This window comes from Anguilla anguilla, chromosome 9 (genome assembly GCF_013347855.1).
Source record: "Anguilla anguilla isolate fAngAng1 chromosome 9, fAngAng1.pri, whole genome shotgun sequence".
NCBI lineage: Eukaryota > Metazoa > Chordata > Actinopteri > Anguilliformes > Anguillidae > Anguilla > Anguilla anguilla.
Genome location: NC_049209.1, coordinates 42,599,605 through 42,621,546, shown reverse-complemented (window position 1 = coordinate 42,621,546; position 21,942 = coordinate 42,599,605). Strand labels below are relative to the sequence as shown.

The following is a 21,942-nucleotide window of genomic DNA, read 5'->3' as shown; positions in this document are numbered from 1 at the left end:
CAGGTACTCCATGCAGAGTGTGTGTGTGTGTGTGTGTGTGCAGGTACTCCATGCAGAGTGTGTGTGTGTGTGTGCGTGCAGGTACTCCATGCAGAGTGTGTGTGTGTGTGTGTGTGTGTGCAGGTACTCCATGCAGAGTGTGTGTGTGTGTGTGTGTGTGTGTGTGCAGGTACTCCATGCAGAGTGTGTGTATGTGTGTGTGTGTGTGCATGCAGGTACTCCATGCAGTGTGTGTGTGTGTGTGTGTGTGTGCGTGCAGGTACTCCATGCAGAGTGTGTGTGTGTGTGGTGGGTGAATCATCCTCTCCCTCATGCTCTCTGCGCAGGGGCATAAATATTGCAGAAGACTGAATATTTTAAGGCGCAGGGCCAGCACGGCGCGGAGGCCGGATCGGCCGCGCGGAGAACAACGGCCGACGGCGTCAGGCTCAGTCAGGCTCTCCGGCCCGGCGCCGGGCACCGGGCACGCACACACGCGGTCCCCCCTCTACCGCGCGGCGGCTCCCCAGGAGGGGGGGGGGCGCTCTCTCGTCCTGCCGTGCGCACGACCCCACCACCCTGCAGCGAGGCCTGCTCAGTCCAGATGGACACTTCTTAAACCTTGCATCTGACACACCAAAAAAAAAACCCATTAATAAAACGATAGCGCGCGGTCGAGCGTACCGCTAAAAGAGTTACGGCTTCCCGGGATGGGGAATGGGGCGGGGGGCGGGGGGGGGGCTTCGGAAGCTATAAAAATTCCAACTTTGAGTTCCTAATTAGGAGGCTTCTTTTCATCTCCAACATCAAGACACAACTCCAAATGAAAACAGCCTGCGCTCCTATAAAAACAATTCACCCGAAACGGCGATGGAAATGGGGGGGGGATGAGGGGAAACAGCCGTTTCAGTCGTGACACAGATCTGCTCCGGACGACTCGCCTCGCTGGAACGGGACGGGTGGGGGGTGTAAATTTGGCAGTGATCTATGCCTCCATGAAGCAGCAACAGAATGCACGCCACCAGGACACCTCTCCCCTCTCCGTCCCGGCAGAAGGGGACAACCTGTCAGAGGCAGAGCACCCCAGAGTTTTTCGGGGTCCGATAAAACGCAACCGCGAACACATCTTGCAACACCTTGTGGCAACCGACCCAGCTCCTGGAGATCGACCATCCGGCAGGAATTCATTTCAACCCTAATCTGACACGTCTGACTCCACTAATCAGCAGCTCGACGAGATCTCTAGGTGTTGAATGAGGAGCGCTTTGTTAGGGTTGGAGTGAAAACCTACAGGACGGTGCACCTCCAGGAACAGGGCTGGTTACCACCGTCGTAACACCTCTGCAGTGACGCTCTAGCGCAGTGGGTCTCAACGGGCGTCCTTCTGCTAGTCTGGCGTCAGCCGCCAACCCGCCGAGGACCGAGGGCGACCTTCGGCAAACTTACCGTAGACCGAAAACGCTAGAGCAGTGGGTCTCAACTCGGGCCAGAAAGGGCCGGTGTGGGTGCGGGCTTTTGTTCCAGCCAAGCAGTTACACACCTGATTCTACTAATCGACCTTTGGAGTCTTTACTAAGGACCTTGATTAGTAGAATCAGGTGTGTAACTGCTTGGCTGGAACAAAAGCCTGCACCCACACCGGTCCTTTCTGGCCCGAGTTGAGAACCACTGCTCTAGCGTTTTCGGGTCTACGGTAAGTTTGCCGAAGGTCGCCCTCGGTCCTCGGCGGGTTGGCGGCTGACGCCAGACTGGCAGAAGGACGATCGTCACGGCAACCCGTCTGCCGGCCGCCGCGCCCTGCCGGGCCTCCCCGACCGCGCCGCGCGCCGCGGAGATCGACGGACCAGCTGGCGCTCCGGCGCCAGCGCTGGCTACAGAGTCCGCCCCCCCCCGTCTCCATAACGCTTGGAAGCGGTTTCGCCAAACGCGCCGGAAGACGATCTGCTATCTGAGTAATGGAAAACCTTTATCAGTTCAATAGTGTTTCTAATGGCTCCTTCCAGAAAGGGCCCAACTGTAACTGAGACAATTGCCCACACGTGGAAAAACCACTGAAGAGGAACTCTTTCCACTTAGTCTATGTGCATAAACCTCTTGATGGACCTGCAGACAGAATCTCCAGACCAACGCAAGAGTTCCTCTTGTTCTCCCCGATATCTACTGTGGTCCTGACAGACTGGGACTGATAGTGTAGACTTCTATAAAACACCCAAGAAAACTCAACCTTACTAAAAGTTCAGAGTTTAGAGATACCGATAGAAAAAGAGAACTCCCTCTCTTTCAAGCGGCTCATCTTTCAGTGTCGTATCTGTCCAACAACGTTTGTTTGCAGAAACCTTACATCCCATGGGGGCCAACCCAGGCCAAACCATCTGTCAATCAAGACAATCACCCGCCAGTAATATTCTTTCAAAAAAAAAAAAATCAACAACCGGTTTCCAAGACAACAGGCAGAATGGAACTTTGTCCTCTGCCCTCGGGACCCCCTTGACACCACAGGGCAGGTAACCGGCCAATCAGACGCGCGCGTTGGGCCCGGGGGCTCCGCGGAGAGGTCGCAGCGCACGCACGTTCCCGTCGGGCCGAGCCGGCCGCCGGAGAGCCAATCGCTGCTCGCTGCTCGAGCGCAGAGAAACCGCCGACTGTGCACTTCGCCAGCACCGAGCACATGCCGTACTGTACACCCTTCCGGAACGCGCCGCGGCGAATCCTTAAAGCGACGGACCGGGTCCCGCAGGAGGACCGCCGCGTTTCGGCAGAGCGGAGCGGGACCGAGCCGATGTTTTCATTTGGAGCCGTCGCCTTTAAAACGAGAGGCGAGCTCGCCCTCCTCTCCGACAATAACAAAAGGACGGCTTCCTTTCCCGAAACCACGCCTTGGGCTCCCTCTCTTGTAGCAGCGGGAAACGGCAGCGCATCCCGTTCTGCCCGGTCTCTCTCCGGCAGCCGCTAACGCCGTGGCTTTGTGTTTCAACGAGCGCCATGCCGACAGCTATCCTTTTTTCTTTTTCTTTTATAACTGTGTGGTGCTGGTTACTTCACAGCTGCAGTGTTCACGTGCACATGGTGCAAACACACACACACACACACGCTCACACACACAGGCACTCACACACACACACGCGCTCACACACACAGGCACTCACACACACAGGCACTCACACACACACACAGACGCTCACACACACACACACACGCGCTCACACACACAGGCACTCACTCACTCATACACACAGGCACACACACAGGCACTCTCACACACACACAGACACTCTCACACACACACACACACACACACAAACAGAGTATTAAGAGAAGGAGCAGACTCACAAAGCAGTTGAGCACGGAGCAGGACACGCGCGCGGCCAGGCTCATGATGGGGAGCGACGGGGCTGTGGCGGGGAGACCGGCCGCCAGCGGAGCATCAGAGAACGCGGTGCCGGCAGAACCATCCTCCCCAGCCGGTGCCTCCCTGCCGGTGCCTCCCACCCCCCTCCCACCCCCCGCACAGACCCTGACCCGCCCCCCCCCCCCCCAGTCCCACCCCCTCACAACTCCTCAATCTGCCCCGGCGGGCACGCTCCGTCCGACACTCCCCCTCCCCCGACCCCGACCCCTGAGCCCACCCCCCGAAAGAAGGCTCCGGACCCCTTGCGCTCAGACGCGGCGACGAGCCGGATGCTCCATGAGCAAAACAAAAAAGAAAACCTAAACAAAACAGAGACAGAATTCGCCCCCTTTCAGAGAGAGAGAGAGAGAGGGAGAGAGAGAGAGAGAGAGAGAGAGAGACAGAGGAGAGAAAAGGAGGGGGCACGAGGAGAGACAAAACAAAAGCGAGAGCGAGCGAGCCGGCCCCACCGCGCGGAACAGTGTGGATAGAGTGAACTGGACAGGGAGAGGGAGAGGGAGAGGGAGAGAGAGAGAGAGATGCAGGGGAGGAGACTGCCTGATTCTAGGCTCCGCCCACAGCGATGCCCTTATCCCTCCCTCCCTCCCTGCATCTCTCACAGGCTCGCTATTGCTTTCATCCTTTCCTCCTTTCCCAAGCGAGTCCCCCCTCCCTCATCACCCCCCCCCAACGCATTCACCCTTTACCGAGATTCCTTCATAAGCAGGCAGCTCCCTCAGACACACACACCAGCCTGAGGACAGCCTGGCAGAGGCACGTGTCACAACAGTGCGGCAGGGGAACGTGCACATCTGCGCCCCGCCCCCCCCCCCCGCCCCCCCCGCCCTCCCCGAAGTGGTCTGCACAGAAGCGGCAGGAAAATCTCATTTTCATCCAGCCCCCGTGGCTTAATCGCCATTTCCTGCACGACTCCCGCCCCCCCCCCAATCCCACCCCACCCACCCCACCCCACCCCTCCATCCCGCACGCTTTGCTGAGACGGGACGGGAGCCGTTTCCCCCGGAGCAGCCGAATCGCGTGTGCGGGCGCTCGCTCCTGTCACGTTGGGCTGGGGGGGGGGACTCGCCCATGCGCAGGGCTCCAGTGACACAGCATTCTGCAGCACGGCGCACGCGCCCCTCCGCCACCGACTCCATCCTTCCCTCTATCCCTCTCTCCATCTCCCCCAGTCTCACTTATCCTACCCCCTCCCTCTCCCTCTCACTATCCCTCCTCTCTTTCTCACGATTCCACCCCTCTCACCTGCTTTTTATTTTCCCTCCCTCCCTCCTTCTCCTTCTCTCTCTCTCTCTCTCTCTCTCTCAGTGCAGAGAGTCAGTGTCTGGGTGAGCTGCATCACACTCCCAGCATGCTGCAGAGCTGCAGTAAGGTAGAGGCAGGAGCTCCCCTGGGCTCCACGTCCTCGTCACGGACGCAGGCGGCCGCTGCCCTTCCGCTGGGCTGACCTCAGCAACGCTACATCTGCTAGCATGCGTTAAATGTGCTAGCATGCGTGACATCTGCTCGCGTGCGCTACATCTGCTAGCGTGCGTTAAATCTGCTAGCGTGCGTTAAATCTGCTAGCGTGCGCTACATCTGCTAGCGTGTGGTACATCTGCTAGCGTGCGTTAAATCTGCTAGCGTGCACTACATCTGCTAGCGTGCGTTAAATCTGCTAGCGTGTGCTACATCTGCTGGCGTGCATTGCATCTGCTAGCGTGCGCTACATCTGCTAGCGTGCGTTACATCTGCTAACGTGTCCTACATCTGCTAGCGTGCGCTACATCTGCTAGCGTGCGCTACATCTGCTAGCATGCGCTACATCTGCTAGCTCGTGCTACGGCAGCCGGGAGGGAAAGGACAAACACCGCCTTCACCCGCACAGCAGAGCACGTGTCCCTCTACAACCACAAAATAAATCTGAGGAAATATGCAAGTGTGTGTGTGTGTGTGTACATACACAAACACGCACAGCATGCATTTATGCACAGAAATATTCTATGTATAAATATCATGAATACATTTCATCTCACACACACACACACACACACACACACACACACACACACACACAATAAACCCCATCGAAACACATCCTTCCCCACATGCTGCTCCTCGATCTGCCTCTGGATTATTTTAAAGCTCGTCAGCACACGACGCACCACGGCCACGATCTCTCCCCACCCCCCCACCCGCCCGCGCCGCGGCGTCGGTGACGTAATGTGACAGTGATGCAGAGCGGCGCTCAGACGGCTGACGGCACGCGCGGTGCGGAGCGTGGAAGCGTGACTAACTGCCGCACTCGCGGTGAAAGTGAACCCGTTCGGGGCAGGGGCAGGGGCAGGGGGGCAGGGGGGGAGGGGGGGGGAAGGGTGTTACAGAAAAGCCCGGAAAGAATTTCCCTCTTCCAGACAACATGGAGAATTACTCCCCCCACCCCCCCTCCACGCTGCTGAATTAGCCAATAAGCCAGCCCGTATTAAAAGCAGCGCATTGGAAGCCGGGCTGACTGAGCGCGGGATGCTGCCGCAGTCTGAGTCACCTTTGTTCCCTCAGGCCCATGTGCCTCTGATCCGCGGCGTCTAGGTCAGTCAGAGGTCACTGCATTTAAATGGGTGAGTGTGTGTGTGTGTGTGAGCACATGGGGGTGGGGGTGTGTGTGTGTGTGTGTGCATGTGTGAGTGCGTGGGTGTGTGTGTGAGGATTGGTGGGTGGGTGGTTGTGTGTGTGTGTGTGTGTGTGTGGTTGTGTGTGAGCATGTGGGTGTGTATGTGTGTGTGGGGGTGTGTGTGTGTGTGATGGTGTGAGTGTGTATGTGCGTGTGCGTGACCACATGGGTGGGTGTGTGTGTGTGCGTGTGCGGGTGAGCATGCGAGTCTTGTGTTGGGGGAGGATATGTTTGAGAGGGTGTGTCTGTGCAGAGGTCACCGATTATAGTAGGTAGATGGTGTGTGTCTGTGTGCGTGCACATGTGTGTGTGTGTGGGGAAGAACGGAGGGAGGGTGTGTTTGCGTGGGCGTGTCTGTGGACTGTGTGCATTCAGTTAGAGGTCACCGGTTTCATTTGAGCAGCTTTTAGTGTGCACTCATTAATGGGGTGGAGCGCCTGTGCCTGGCCTGGCCTGGCCATTAAATTCATTACCATAATGGCTCCTTGTTGATGAATTCCTCACAGGCTACAGCCTCAGGAATGCTGTGGCCTACAGGTGCAACCCAGCTTAAGGCAGAAAATACAGTGGGAGCCGATGGGGGCTTCAGCACGAAAGGAGGAGGCTCTAGGATAATGGAGTTGGAGCCTGGGCCAGGTATCAGTGGGAGCGATGCCTGGCACACACGGGAGAGAGAGCTGGGGCTGAGAGGGAGAGAGAGAGCTGGAGATAAACGTGTCCGGCTCCTATGAATCACAGCCGTCCTCCTTTCTGTGCCGTCCCCACGGATTCCCCCTGGCTGTAATATGAACCCTCGTTTAGCGTCTTTGGAAGGGAAGGGAGGGAGAGATAGAGGGAGAGAGGGAGAGATGGAGGGAAGAAGGTAGGTGGGGGGAGGGGGGTGGGGCAAACCCAATGCAGCAGTGCGTTGCAAATAGCGCATCGCTCACGTGGCCGCGGCAACACAACCCTCCCCAAACCCCGCCCACAAACGCCCCCCCTCCTCTGGCCCCGCCTCCTCTCGCGAGGGGGAAACCCACCCCAGGACCGGCGATAGAGGAGGAGGAAGACGCCCTCCGATCGATGCTACCGTAGCGCGGACACGCGGTCCGCTCAGCCTCTCAGAGCGCCTGGGGTCCGCTCACGTGCCGAGAGCGGGACCTCACAGCCATCTGACACCGCAGGCCTTCGCAATAGCGTCAAAAAAAAAAAAGCCATTTTGTGAAATTGAAGGCAGCATATGATTATTATTCTGTGGCAGTGTAATCTTGCCCCCCCCCCACCCCCACCCCTAAATCCCCACCCCCCCCCATTGACTGCATCACTGCCTGATCTCTTCCGCAGCAGAGGAATGCACTGCCCCATGCGCGCATAGTGCCGTTATGCAACACGGAAACATCCGGAAGCCCAGCCCTTCCTGTAAATCACCTCTCTTTATAGCAAGCAGACTATTGCTCTCCACCCCCCGGAGAGAGAACCTTTGCTTATTTCAGCAAAAACAGGGAAGATCAGCAATTGTGAATAAAAAATTTTTTTTAAATGACCTGAATCGGAAAAAAAACCCCCAAAAGGTTTAAGAAATGTTGTGGTCTTCGGTGGGTAATGGTCCCTTGTGCTGCCTCTACGTCATTGTCGAAGTCTCATTATCAAATGTAATTAACGCAGGGCAATAACGACAGCAAAACACGCTGATTCATTAAGAATAATGAACAGGAATGCCTCTTCGTCTGTGCAAGAAACGAACGGATACTTCTTCGAGAAAACGGTGCCACCTATTAACAACAGTAGCCAGGGCAGACCGAAACGAAAACAGATGCTCCTGAAGGTCGAAATTCAGTTTTATCACCGACCTTTTCCAAAAGGCTTGTAAAAAGAAAAAAGAAAAAAGAAAAATACGCTCCCCTCTTCGAAAAAAAAAAAAAAAGACGGTCCTCGCTTGTGTAATATAGACTCAAGCACAGCCCCCCCCCCCCTTTTTTACAGCCTACACCAGGCAGGCTTTGACAGGGCCTGACCCTGCTGCACCGAGCCAGCCGCACCTGCCCAGGCCGAGGCCCGCCCACACGCTTACGATAAAAAGGGGAATTCGTGGGGGGGAAGCACAGAGCTACGGCTCGACCGTTTCTCTTAAAGGGGCCGAACCAAGACGTGAGGAAAATGTCCGCCGTTGCCGAGGTTGACGGCTAAGAACGGGACGACCCCCTCGGGTCACGGTCGCGGTCCGCAGCGCGGGGCGAGGAAGCCCGTGGGGTTTCGACGCCGCGGTCGAAGGAACCGGAGCGGTTCGCACGAGGGCGTGACATCGCGTCGGGTAGCCGGTCGCGCCAAGGGAAGAGTTCACCTGCGCGGTGCCCATCCCCCCGCCCTGGCACGGGGCCAGGGTCACGGCGGCAGGTAGGAACTCTGCGTCGTTCCGCACCGTTTCCCCTCCACCGGCAAACAGCGGCGCGCCGCCTGAACTCCACCCGAGTCTTAAGCTGTCGCTTTGATTTAAACGCCACTGGCGTTGGTCTAGCCGAGGAAGGACGCGCAGGCTGCCATTTTAACGCCTGGTCACATGACCGGATTAACGCGATCATATTACCGGGGAATGGCTGCTGGTGTGCGGCGCTTCTGTTGACATCCTACCTTAAAGGGACTTGTTAAAAAAAAAAAAAGGAAGGAGATTCGTTACCCGCCATCTTGACTATATCAGGTTTTTTGGGCTTCGCGTGCACCCATCAGGTCCTGATCGACCAATCACGTGGCCTCCATAAACGGGTCCGCCTGCTGCGAGGGAGACCGGATCGGTCAGGAAAGCTCGCGATTGGGTTACGGGGGGAAAGCAAATACCCCGCGCGAGGAGCGTCGCGTGGAGGAGCCCTGCGGAAGGGAACCGTCGGCCAATCGCGGCCGCGACAGGCGGCTCCGGCAGAACGGGGTTCTTAGCGCGGCGGGCGGCTAGCGAGCAAGACCAGAGGGACGGGCGCAGAAAAGGATTCCGTCCAAAACCCCAAAAAAAAAGCACCCCAATGCGCCTAATCGGATTAGATACGCATCGGTCTGCAGGTCAATCCCTGCCATTACCAAGAAGCATCTAGAAAGTAACCACAGAGGGATTTCCAGCACCAAAGAAATATACTTCTATATAATTACCAGATATGCATGAGTGAGCACTAATTTCCTAAAGATTTCAGCATAGCAAATAAGCACTGATAAAATAAACAGTACTGGTCAGCCTCAATCATCCATTATGTATATTATATCCAGTTTAATTCTATGTCCAGACCACATTTTGAGCTGTATTTTTGACAGCATATATTTTGTAAGGAACTGAAAGGAAGACCAGTGTGGAATTTTTTTAGAAGGTTCATAACCCGACATTATCCAACGAGGAGCTCCAAGCGTCCGAAAACGGAGCGAAGGCCACGGGCTCCCGCCTCGGCTTTCTGTGGGGCCGCACCCCCGGCGACGTAGAGAGATCAACGCGTCGCCCCACACGCTTTCGGTTTTTGTCCCCCCCCCCCCCCACGCTGCTATTTGTGTACATCTGGCATCCGGGATACGCGGCTGCGCGGAGCTGGGGAAGAGGCAACGAGCGAGAGAGCGTCGGGTTCGAGTGCCTGGCGGTTCCTGGGCGGGGGGGTGGTGTGGGGGGGGGGGTTTGGGAGCCACGACCGCACGCTGGCAGGCACACGCAGCGCCGCGACGCCCAACTCTCCGCCTCCCGAACCACAGAAACCGCGGCGGCGCACGTCTGCCTGTCCCGCGGGGCCGCGGGGGATTAGCGACCGCGCTCCTGTCCTCGGCAAACCGCCATGTTCACATCCCTCTGGTGAGGGGGGTGAGGTTTAAGGACAATTTAACTAGAAAGTTAAATATCCAGAGATATGTCTCACTGGATGTCTGACTAACTGAATGCTTTTCACAGTCTGAATAACCTGGCTGTGAATTTGTCAAGACTTATAGACTACCTGCCATGGACAGATGTCCTAGTCTAACACAGTTCAACATCCGGGCAAGTTTTGCCACAAATACTTGCAAATACCTTTCTTTTTTTTTTTTTAATTACAACCCAAGCCACAAATTAACAGATCACTTTTCTGCTCACCTCTCAGGGTCTATAATCAGCCACCCTTGCAGTTTGCTAAAAATACGCCGTTCCCTAAAGAGCCACCAGCTATTGTGTCTCTGCGCAGGTTTCGTAAGCAGACCTACAGCACAGTAAAAAAAAAAAGGTTCATTAGTATGACAGCTGACAGGAGGAGAGCCAGTTCTCACATTCGGGAAGGCGTGTTAAGATTCGTTATCCATCTGCGGGTGCATCGACAATCAGGCTGGCACGCAGCACAATGGCCGCTCTCGCCCCGAAGAATGCCATTTTTGACAGACCTTACTGGAAGAGCGAATCACGAATTCCGGCACTTTCCGTGACCTTTCGATGGCGCGGACAGTCAATTTGGGGGACCTGGTCTCGCTCTCACGCCCTCGGACTCTTTCTACCCTCCGTTAAAGTGCTCACCGAACCCTCGTCCATTTCACAGCTTAAAGGGGATCAGGCCCTGTGGCTCCAATGGCAGTTCATGACGTAGCCGGCTTGGTCTCCGCCCTCCAGAAGAGCCGTCGCCCCTGACAGCGACCCCTGCTGGTGCGACGCAGGTCACGCGATCCAAATTGAAGCGAAACGAGCACCAGATCCCGCGCAGCGCCACCGCTAAAAAAAAAAAAAAACAGGTCGCGCGGGCGCCATTTTGATTTACGGTTCGCGTACGAGGTACTGCAGGCGACGCGAATGTCAAATACTTTAACGCCACGCACTGCGGAGCAGAAAGCTACTGCCGTGTCAGAACATTCACAGCTGTCCGACAAACCCCCAAACAGAGACTTCGAGCACGGAGCTACGAAGTAAAAAAATGGGGAACGAGGATCGTACCGTAATCCCGACAAACAAAAAGCCGAAATTCTCAGGCTTCGTGCCTTAAAAAACAAACACCGTTCGGCTGTGGCTGAAGTCTGCGTTTCAGCCTGTGTTTGAACCGGGCCTTACGTAAAGCACACAGAGCAGTTAAAGCAGCCGGGGGAGGGCGTAACAGCTAGGCCAACTCAATAGTCATATTTCACCCGCGATCCGCAAACCTCCAACAAGTGTTTCTGTCCTGACTTTTGCTCATTCAGACCGTGACGAACGGCTCATTTCCGACTGTGCGCCGTCGATACGGAAAGAACGCTGCACTTTGGAATTCTGACAGCACAGCACTGATAGCGAATTCCTTTTAGGACAACGAAAATGATTCAGTTGCTTCAAAAAAAGAAAAAGATTCCGCAAGTTACATGAAACCATTTCATTAGACAGAGTGTTAATCGAACATGTCTTCAAAGGAATACAAGGCAAAGTTGAGCAGCTGAGGTCTTATACAGAAGGAGCTATACCGAATCCCTACCCCAGGGAGACCTTTCAATTACCTATAATGAAAGTGAAAACCAAACTGAAAATAGTCCTCATTTTAAAAACATGATTTTAAAATACATTCATTAGTGACAATAACGCTATGCTAGTTGACAATCAGACAAAGCTAAGCACTTCACAAACGCAAATTTGAGGGACAGCGGCACAGAGAGCTGCACAAAATTGTTCATGCGAAAAGGGCACGCTGGGTATCATCCTGCGACATACAAACGCAACAGAAATTGACATGAGTGATCATGTGACAGTCAGCAGCTCTGACACTTCCTCTGACTCTGAGGGCTGCAGTGCACGTGCAGACGGGACGATGTCTGACGCATTCCGCAGTCAGACGCGTCCCAGCATCTGCAGTGAGCTGCTACCTTTCTTCATCACAAGAGGGAGCCCAGCAATGTGGGCTCGGGGAACCACTTAACGGGCTGGAATTCATAGCCTGATTCCCACTGGAACTGAGAAAAGTTCTTCGCTTTTGCCGTTTAAAAAAATGGCTTTCGAGTGCAGCTCAGCGAGCCGTTTATAGTTCCACCTTTCATATGGTTCATGGGGCTTCAGTTCTGCGTCTGTACGCAACAGTGCACGATGCACATACATGCACACAAAGACACGCGTGTGCACGCCCACACACACACACGCGCGCGCGCGCACCGCCTGGGAAGGAGTAGCCAGAAAAGGCCGCAAACCTTGCACCGGATAAACACAGTTAGATAAATAGTGTAAAGTAAGAACTTGTCAATAGCTGGTGGGCATGGGTTTAATGACCATGCTCCCTCCACATCAAAGGCTTCAGACTACAGCTCGACATTTCATCGAACGGTCGACCTTGTTTACTTTTGCAGGTCTACATAAGAGTAAAAAAACATTTTAAATGTCTAAACACTTTTGGTGGGAAATCAGAATAATTGAAACAGTGGATGCACCGTGTTCCTCTGGCAGAACCGCATGCATTCACTCAGGAGGCAGCGTGGAGACTTCAGGTTATCTCCTTATGAAACTCAGGACTCACCATGTTTCCAGTTGGTGTTCGGTACTTGCGCTCTCAGCTCCTGCTCTCCTCCCCTCTACCCCTCTCCGCTTTCAGCACGGACTCCTGCCAAAGGAGGGGAAAAAAAACAGCGTTCAGGGGAAAAGCAACACCTGCAGAGGCTGCTCCTCTGGGCCGGACACCCAAGCCCTCCCCCCCCCCCCCCCGCGCCTCCACACACACGCTCGTTAGCACATTTAAACCCTGCTAGCTGGGCTAGCCCTGTTGGGCTTCACAGAAGGTCTGCAGAAGGACAGAGAAAGTTGCACAATGCTACGGTTTTAGCTGTTTGTTACCATTCTGGTATATTTCCAAGAGGCATGTCATTGAACACACTGAGGGACAAGTTTAATCACTGGTCATTGTTCATTTCATGAATTCAGCTTGAAAGAACCATAATGAAAAGTACACGATGAACTCTGGGTTACATAAGCAAAAATAATATTTCCCAAGCGGCACACAGACTGATGAGTGACTCTGAAGAGTTTTCCTCTTTCAAACTCGTCTTGTCTGAACAACCTTTTATATCGCACATTTCTTTATTCTCCAAACCTGTAATGTAATATTATGACCAGAACTTCAGGCCCATCCCATTGGTGGCATGCGACTGTTATTGTGGGAGGGCACAATACTAGTACAGGAGTGACTGTGCCCTGCTGCTGCGTTTCTTCAGTCTACAGTCCACTAAGAGCGAGCTGTGCCATTATAGTCTGTCGAGGAGCTGCACAACTAGCGCGACAGGTGGAACTGCTAGCCAGTAGACCGCAGGTACCCGACTGACCAGAGGGGTCGCTGTTGAGTCATGAGGTTTGGAACAGGGCAGAAGCAGAATGTTCCCTCGAATGCTTCCAGAACTCCAGGGCACAGCTGGCACAGAAAATGCAATGCACTTACAAAGGGAATTCATGAAGGGATGAATCATCAGAATACTGTGCTGTTCAACTGAGGTGGAAAACTTTTTTTTTTTTACTTCTGTGGTAAGTGTCAGATCCACAGATGAACACAGGCCCGCGGCTTTAAACGAGAAATAATATGTATATATTATAATATATCCCTAATTGGTCCTGGCAATATTTTTACCCCAGTTAATGAGTAATCAGAAGTTTGTCGCATAACTAGCAAATAATGGCATGCATTACTACTGCCTATTAACATATTACACAACACAATGTGTGCATGCAGTTACATCCTCATTAATTCCATTATGCAGCCGATTATAAGGGGAATTTCTATTTAAGTTGGGATGAATGCTTTTTTAAGCGAATTTACTCTTCCTGTGGTAAATATGGAAACTTAGGACTGTGAGTTTCTAACTAAACCTGACACCAAGACCACTTTAAACCACATTCCGGTAAAAACTTGGCATAACCACAGGTATGCGTTAAGATTCGGACAGGCACACCTTTTAGTTTACGGTCACAGAGGCCATGGAGAACCAAGAAAGTCCATGAGTGCAGAGAGAAATCGTTATCAGCGAGGACAAGACAAAAATCACGAAAAGACCAGAGTCCATCCCCCAGCATTTCTCTTCGTCCTCTCAGGACGAGACCTCTTCAAAACTGCAGAATAGCCGTGTCATCCACACAGGTGCTACAGAATCCTGCAGCCTCCTCACATGTTGCAGCATGATTCTGACCTAAAGTATCCGGTTACAATACACAGGAGTAATCCACAAGGACTTAGCATACCAAACAAGTGCACTGGCAGCGCTGCACACAAAAAAAAAACAACAACAACCTGGTCACGTGATTGATTTTTCTTACTCGCATACCTAAGAAACCGCATCAAAACGCGCACACGCAGGTCCGACTGGCGAACGACGCCAAAACCGAGACAACTCGGAGGTTTCCGTTCATAACAGAGCCAAGCGCCAGCTGTGACTATGCACTTTTCCCGCGGGCAACCTCGTAATTTGGCCGGTGAAGGGTGTATGCTGACAAGGCACAGGGTAATTCTCAAGGGTGAATCTCGGGTTTCGTGATGCAAGAGAATTCCCATGTGTGCTCGCAAGGAGAACTTGTTTGTGCATCTCTTTAGAAAAGGAGGATGCCGTCTCAGGGACAAACACACAAATGAGCTTCAGTTCAGTTCAAGTAAATCAGACCACAGCCATTTCGTATCTCATTAGCCCGTAGGTATTTTTATATGAGTGACGTGTTAACTGTACTGTCTAAACCACAGTGCCTAAATGCATTATAAATAAGCATAGTTAGCTTACAGCAGCATTTCTTTGCTCTTATTGATGGAGAAATTTTGAAGTGCACCGAATCACATATTTGCTTTATACAGTGGATGTTTTCTAAAAAAATCCAGGTGATGATAGTTTGAAACCGCCTAACTTTATACAACCTGAAAAGGTCTGGATTAGCCAATCAAACATTAAAAGCAGCGAGCCTATTTAAAAAAAAAAAAACTACATTTCTGAATGCCAGTGTATATTTGTGTAACCCCAAAGACTCACACAAATGGAAAATAAATAAACCATGGCAATAAATAAATAAATCACTGCACTTATTGGGGGGCGGGGGGGAGTTGGTATGCAGACAGGACTACTTTCATTCAGCAGGAGGAGATGACCTAGGTCTATGGCAAGTCACTCCTTATCAGACTTCTTAAGGTGTCTGCAGAAAACTTAGAAGCTGTCCTCTGTCCTGGCTACAGACAAACCACGTGTGCTGTCAGACAGCCACACACACACACACATCCCGACCCCTGCTAATAGGATATGGGGAGATTTAAAGGAAAGGGAAACTGAAAATATTTTAGACTCGGAGTCAGGTGATATAGGCAGGCGTCAATAACATTCCTGGTGCAATTCATTCGATTCACGGGTTTCCCCATCACACAGAAATATTTTTGTAATAATTTCATTATGGCCGAATAGGCTATTCGTAATAAGATGGCTGAAAACGTAATGCCTTAAAACTATGTACAATAGCCTACATTTATTTCTACATACGACTCAGCCTAATCCTCTCCCACGCGTCTCGTGGTTAACAGTTTGCCATACTGGGGACGATAATACATTCAAATAGTTATTCATTTGTTTACATGAAAACCACAACTGCAAAGTAAACTAACCACAGGTAGCCCGTAGGCACATGCGTTTACGGACACTTTCCCATTAGGCTACTACAAGAGTTGTACATTTTTTGATAATATTGAAAATTGAAACGCGGAGGCAGGAAACCGCAAAATACGTAATTCAAACAGCAATCGTTCGTAAATAACTTCGATCTTAAATTAAACGTTGTGCTTTAGCAGTACCTTGTTCGTACAGTTAAATCATCCTCCGTGCAAAACAATCTGAAGACTACTTGTTGCTGGTCCCCGACTCGTTCCTGCAATTGGCTCCTGTCAATATACGGAATTTAAAAAGTGTTCCTTGCGTGCACATACGAACGCTCGTCTGCTTCGCCGAGGAGCGCACAGCACACTTCTATGGAAGTTTAAAAGGGCGAAAAAGTTTGTCCGAAGTCATTCAAAAGCGGACACGCCCGCTGTACTCAGAGAAGCAGCGCCGTGTGTTTGTGCGCAAAGGCGTGCTCTACGTGACCGCCCTGCACCCGTCAATCACAACGCTCTGTGCTTTCCTCAACCAAACTGTCGCACACGATGATCCTCAACTAACAATGGACCGCTTTTCTTTGTGGTCGCTCTCATTCATGACCAATATTAGAGTTTACCACTCTGTCTCAGCCACATATTTATCAACTCAAAGTGAAGGAAAGTAGACCTCCACTTAATGCTGTCCAAGACATTTTTTATTTTTATTTTATAGATGCCGTTGACAGATGTCTTATTTCAGGCAAATTTACTATGCAGTGTCACTTGCAGGATATGTATAAATACACCACACACACACAAAAGAGACGCAAACACGAAGTGAATTTCGGGGCTTGAAAAAATGTACCTACAGATAATTCTAATTCTCACCTTTGTTCCGATTAAGTAGGCTCATCAGCTCACCCTGAACAATTTTATCTTAAAAATAAATAAATAACGGCCCCACTTGTTTCAACACGCTATATAAAACAACTTTACACAAGATGATACAGTCCAATATACCAGACATAACATATTTGACATTACAGTATCTAAAGACTGTCATAATCTTTTGCCACTGAGCCAATACTACACACCTCTAATCTGTTCAAAGTTCACATAACAGGTAAATGAAGAACCAGCAGGTTCTCTCCTCCCTCAAAACAATGTATAAAAATCTCAATAGCAGCAGTAGTCTGACCAGCAGTGAATAGGAAATGACTGAACTTTCCATAAAAAAAAAATTATGGCATCTCCAGAGCTTCCTGTTCATACAAAAGATGGAAGCGTGTTTGTGAACTGAGAGAAGCATTACAGTAGCTCATTTCAACTCCGGAAAAATGGGCTCTATTTTTTGACAGCAATGCACATTCAATTCTCTGCCATTAAAATACTGATATCACCATTGCAGTCATAAACTTACTGGCTTGTTAAACGACTGTGCACATTGCCATTCAAACAAATTCAGATTTAAACCATTTGTTTGTTTGTTTTTAAAAAAAAAATGAAATTAACCTTACTATGCAGAGTATATGCTTAAAATCTATTCTGAAATGGTGCAAGGAACCCAACGTTCTATAAGCTCAAACTTACCAGTTACGATAGGTTAAAGAAACTGTAATTTGACAGAATACAGATAATGAGAAGCACTGTTACATTTAAATGCAAATATACATAGACAGTGACACATCTTTGCATTCCAGCACATTGGGGCACGTGCATTTTACTGTATGCCATACATGTGAACACTCATAGACCTAATGAAGCAGTAGACCAGTCAAAATGAAACCAGAGGAAGCACACCTTTTACCTGTATGCAAAAAATGCTTATTTCCCCATTCAATAGACAATGCACTGCGAATAGCATTCTTCGGGGCCAATAAGATACAGCGTACACAATAAAAGAGGCATGCGGCTTCGCCCAGCTCGGTAGTGCGAGAGCTGTAAATGAGCTGGCAGTGAGCGCACATTGGCACCGCCCGCAGCTGTCTGTCGGTAAGTCAGCGCCACACCTCTCACGTTATTCATAGACTCATCGAGTACAGGGGGCCGAGTTTTTGATGCCGCATTTCAGCCGGGTGATATTTAAAAAAAAAAAAAAAAAGAAAAAAGTCTACAGACCTTTAATTTGAAAGTGCACTGCACTGCACGTACGTAAACACATGCTGCATGTAAATAAAACCTGATGCGCTTGCATGCAGAGGCGTTGAGAGACACTGCACATCAGAGGCGCTCGGTTGAGTTATGGGATATCCCAGCCCCTGCGATTGAGACGTGCATGTGCACACTTTCCCCCCCTGCTCTTGGCTCTTCCGAGCTCTTCTTTCTCCCCCGGTGAACATTCGTCCGGATTCAGCAGCGGAGCAGAGCACCGCGCCGCTTAAATTTTCTGCAATTCCCATTTGCATGTTTGGCCCGGTCTGTTTGCTCGGAGGCCGCCCCACCCGTTTTAACCCTTTGACGTTCCGCTCAGACGAGAGGTAAAAGTTTTGGAGCGAACCCCCCCCCCCCACCATGTAGTGCCAATCGAAGGGTTAAGATGGAGGACCGTGGAACTTGTCCAGAGTGTGAACAGAAAACATGGCGAAGCAATTTAAAAAAACCGAGCAGCACACCAACTTTCCAGTGTCCAGCAGTGTGGCTGTTCACAGTGCCAAAGTGTCGCAGAAACAGAATCCTCTGGCGAACGCATTGGGGCCTTTTCCAGTCTCTTTCAGTTCCCCATAGTTATTCCCCTGCCCCTTGACACACCCACCCTCCCCCGCCCCCCCCACCCCTTAGCCAATGCACAGAAAACTTGGTAAAGAACACATCAGAAACCACAAAAGAAAACATTTCAGCAATTCAATCTCCTTATAGCATTATTTAGCTAGCGTATATTGGGCTCACTTACCTTCTGCAGAAATCTATTAAGCGGTTAATCTGGTTGTAGAGCGTTAAAGGTTTTGTGTTGCGCTGAAATGAAGTACTATCTCCCCCCCCGCCCCCTTCAGAGTGCGAGTTTCCTCCCTCCCCGAGCCAGCTCTTGTTAAAATCCAGGCCATGATGTTGATTTGACTACGTGCCAGGTTCCTTTTAGCTGAGGGAATCTTTGGTAGTGCACAACTACAGCTTATGTATAATATACCCCAGTGAGCTCTCAGTCACTTATTTAAAATGAAGTCACAGGTTCCCACTTGAACACTGCTTTCATTGCTATTGGGACAGAACACCTTGCAGATCCCTCTAGCTGGAACACGGAAGGTGTTACATGAGCAAAGAATTCACCGTCACCCCTTAAACCCAGATCCATCATGGCACCCTTCTTAAATTCCGACAACGAGCAATTCTCCAGTCACGCGCGCGGAATGCGCAAAGCTCGCTACCCACAAGAGCATGGGCGGCAGTGCATTCCCATTATGTTTAACCCAGCCATTTTGGATCAGTGTTACGCAGAAACCTCCGAGGGTCTCGTATTTCACAGCACAGGGAGGAGGCCAAGTGCAGGACAAACAGAGAGCGAGAACGGTGTTTGCGCTTAAGTCGGCGTTCGTAACTTTGAGGGACCGCGTGCAGACAAATCAATCCTCCCACAGCCTTCCACAAGCATTCCTCAGACACACCTTCAGCAGATGCGAGCAGGTTCCCGCAAGTCAGATCTTATCCGGGCTTCGCCTACTAGTAATGTACGGGCCAACAGCAGCGTGTGTGTGTGTGTGTAGCATAGCTGTGTTCTACAATTATCCCGCCAGCCATCTATTTGAGCTGATGTTTATTCTATCCACCCTGCGCTTCAGAGTCGGTGAAGATACGTGACTGGACTAGCAGGAAAACACGCACACGCCCACTGAATTTCGAAACGTTTCGAAACGATGCAAAGCGTACACATGCGCCGCAAACTAGACGCGTCGGATTAGAGACGCCTCGGGTGATCCCCGCAGTCTGTGTTCTACTGTACGTACAGAATGCATCAATTAATAGCAAACGTCAGCATTCATCAGGCCATCAAAGAGCACAACCATTACACATTCACAGCGATCTTCAGTCGATGTCCAGTGGTGTCATGATAAAATTAAAAAAAAATGACTCATCAGACTTCTCTTAGAGAAAGTGAATATACTGTAATAAATTGTAAATGGGTGGACGTTTTGGAGAATATAATATTTCACAGAAACACATTAAAACCTTGCAATATCTGACAGCAGCAATAATGTTTAGGCTACTTTCCCGACATTTATATTGCGAAGCAGTGACACGTTGCAATACCTTGAGGAAATATTATATTAACTTATTTTCAGTAGGCCCTATATTACATTTCCATAAAGCATGATTATTAAAGACTGGGTGATTTAAATATTCAAATCGCATTTGTAGCTGAATGTCCCTTCATCTTCAAAAGGGAATTCATTTTTGAACTTCAGGAGCCAGAGAGTGCCTTCTCCTCAGATCTGTACAGCACAGCTAATGTCAACCAGAGAGCGTCCGATTGGTCTCCTCAATTACAAGTCTATATATAAAGTCGCTTGGCATTCAGAAAGTACTGCAGATATCACATGCCCGACGGTATATCTGACCATGTGATATCTCAAATATAAATTAATGTTTAGCATCAATCCCCCAGGTGTCGAATTGGTCTCCTAAGTTACCATCAAAACAGCATCAATCAAAACAACTTCAGTGCAAAATTACTTACAATAATCTTGCAAATGAAATTTGCCAAACACAGAAATAATGGCATAACTCCCAAAGCCCCAGGATAATGGAAATTCGACATCGACTATCCAGAATAACTAGGAATGTGACATTAAAATATACTGCATCCCCCTCCGATGGAAAGCAATAGAGAAAAAATGTTATAGGTCAACTGTCTGCTTCACATTTGAGCATTGTGGTGATGCATGACTAGGAGTCATGGATTGTGTACAAAAGTTGTGATGTGTAATGACACATCTGACAGAACTGTACATGTAATAAGCATGTACAGTTATAAACAAATTAAAAACATCAGAAGCGACTATAACCTCCGTGTCTGACTTTCATTTTGAAATCAATAGTGTTCTGCAAAATAGCAAGCAGAACATTTGTATAAAGGTCCATGGAAAACACAAAAAAAACCTTTTGTGATGGAACATTTGTAGAGAACCTGAAAGCACTTCAACAGTAGACCATGAAAAGAACTAAAAAATAAAATAAAAAACACTAAGGAAATTTGTGAATCTGCCTGTAAATTTCAAAATAGCAGATATTCTTAGACCAACCTCTGAATACCCATTTCAAATATGCACCATTGATAAAGACATCTCACATATTCTGTCAGAATAATGTAAAAATGTAATTTGCTAGGGATTGTGCCTTTCAATACTCAGAGCATACAAAGTCCTTGTCTGCTAATTTTTAGTCTGTAAATTTCTGCAGACTCAATATAGTTATTTTTTTAATGCTCAAAACTCATCATATCCGGCCTTTAAAAGGGCTGTAAACAGTCAAGATTAAGAGCATGTCAGTCAGGCTCCAAACACAGGAAAAACAAATAAACTACCTGCTGTAAAGTAGGCTACCTTCAAATATACCTCATGACATGAGTCACCAGAAATGGGAACTCAGGGTCAGGGAGTTTGAGCTGGTTTCAATTCCACATCAGGCTTCAAAACAAAACCCTCCTTTCACAGCTTTGTTTTGAGGAACAAAACAGCTGACAAAATTTTTTACATTTTTTTTAATTTTCATTTTTTTACATTTCGTAAGAAATGTAGACTTCAAGACGTTTGCGGTCACCTGTTGCCAAGAGGACACATTTTCTGATATAAGCTCAGGGCCACTTCACACACATCCTGTTTTAGGTCATTAAGTACTGGCGATGGATTGACACTTTAACTCTTTAACTGTAGAGCAATGAGCCTTGAAGTGCTTGGCCGAGGTGACCCAGGGTGGTCTGGGCTAAGCTAGCCTGGGTAATTTGATACTGGGTGGAGCCCGATCCCACCCAAGAAGCAGGAGGCAGGAAGGACTAGTTGGGTTGTCACTCATGTGGCATCAACTGAAACACTGCGATTAGCCTCCAATAATACTCCATTTTGCCCGCTAGTTTCCCCCATACATACATTGTGGACACGTCACCCCAACAAATAGCAGATCAAGAAGAGGCCATTTTATCACTGATTACTGACATTATAAATTTGCAACCTGCTCATTCAACTGATCTGCATAACATGTTTTTCTTGGTCTAGCCAATACTTAGAGAGGAAAAGTTCATTTGATTTTAATACAAATAATGACTGTACAAAAACCTTATAGCCAGGGTTAAGGAACTTTTTAAATGTAATTATCCCTGTTGCACATGGTTGGACCTCAGCTCTAGATTATAGGAAACTAATATGTGTTTATGGCTACAGAAAGGGAAAAAAGGGCACCACTGACAAAGCAATCAGAACCCAAACACG

General features: G+C 49.8%; 1 protein-coding gene across 9 annotated transcripts in view; it reads right to left on the bottom strand.

The window, feature by feature from the left end:
* mtmr4 (myotubularin related protein 4) overlaps positions 1-21,942 on the bottom strand; it is a 73,038-nt gene that overhangs the window by 44,791 nt on the left and 6,305 nt on the right. For 3 of the 9 annotated variants that reach the window (XM_035433558.1, XM_035433562.1, XM_035433563.1), the window contains exon 2: positions 12,461-12,544. In XM_035433558.1, the coding sequence (XP_035289449.1) occupies positions 12,461-12,463 (3 nt within the window). In that variant the 5' untranslated portion in view covers positions 12,464-12,544. Of the gene's footprint in view, positions 1-3,309; positions 3,511-12,460; positions 12,545-15,745; positions 15,996-18,416; positions 18,507-21,942 lie in introns of those variants that run through there. The other 6 variants (XM_035433555.1, XM_035433556.1, XM_035433557.1 and 3 more) reach the window with 4 other exon arrangements.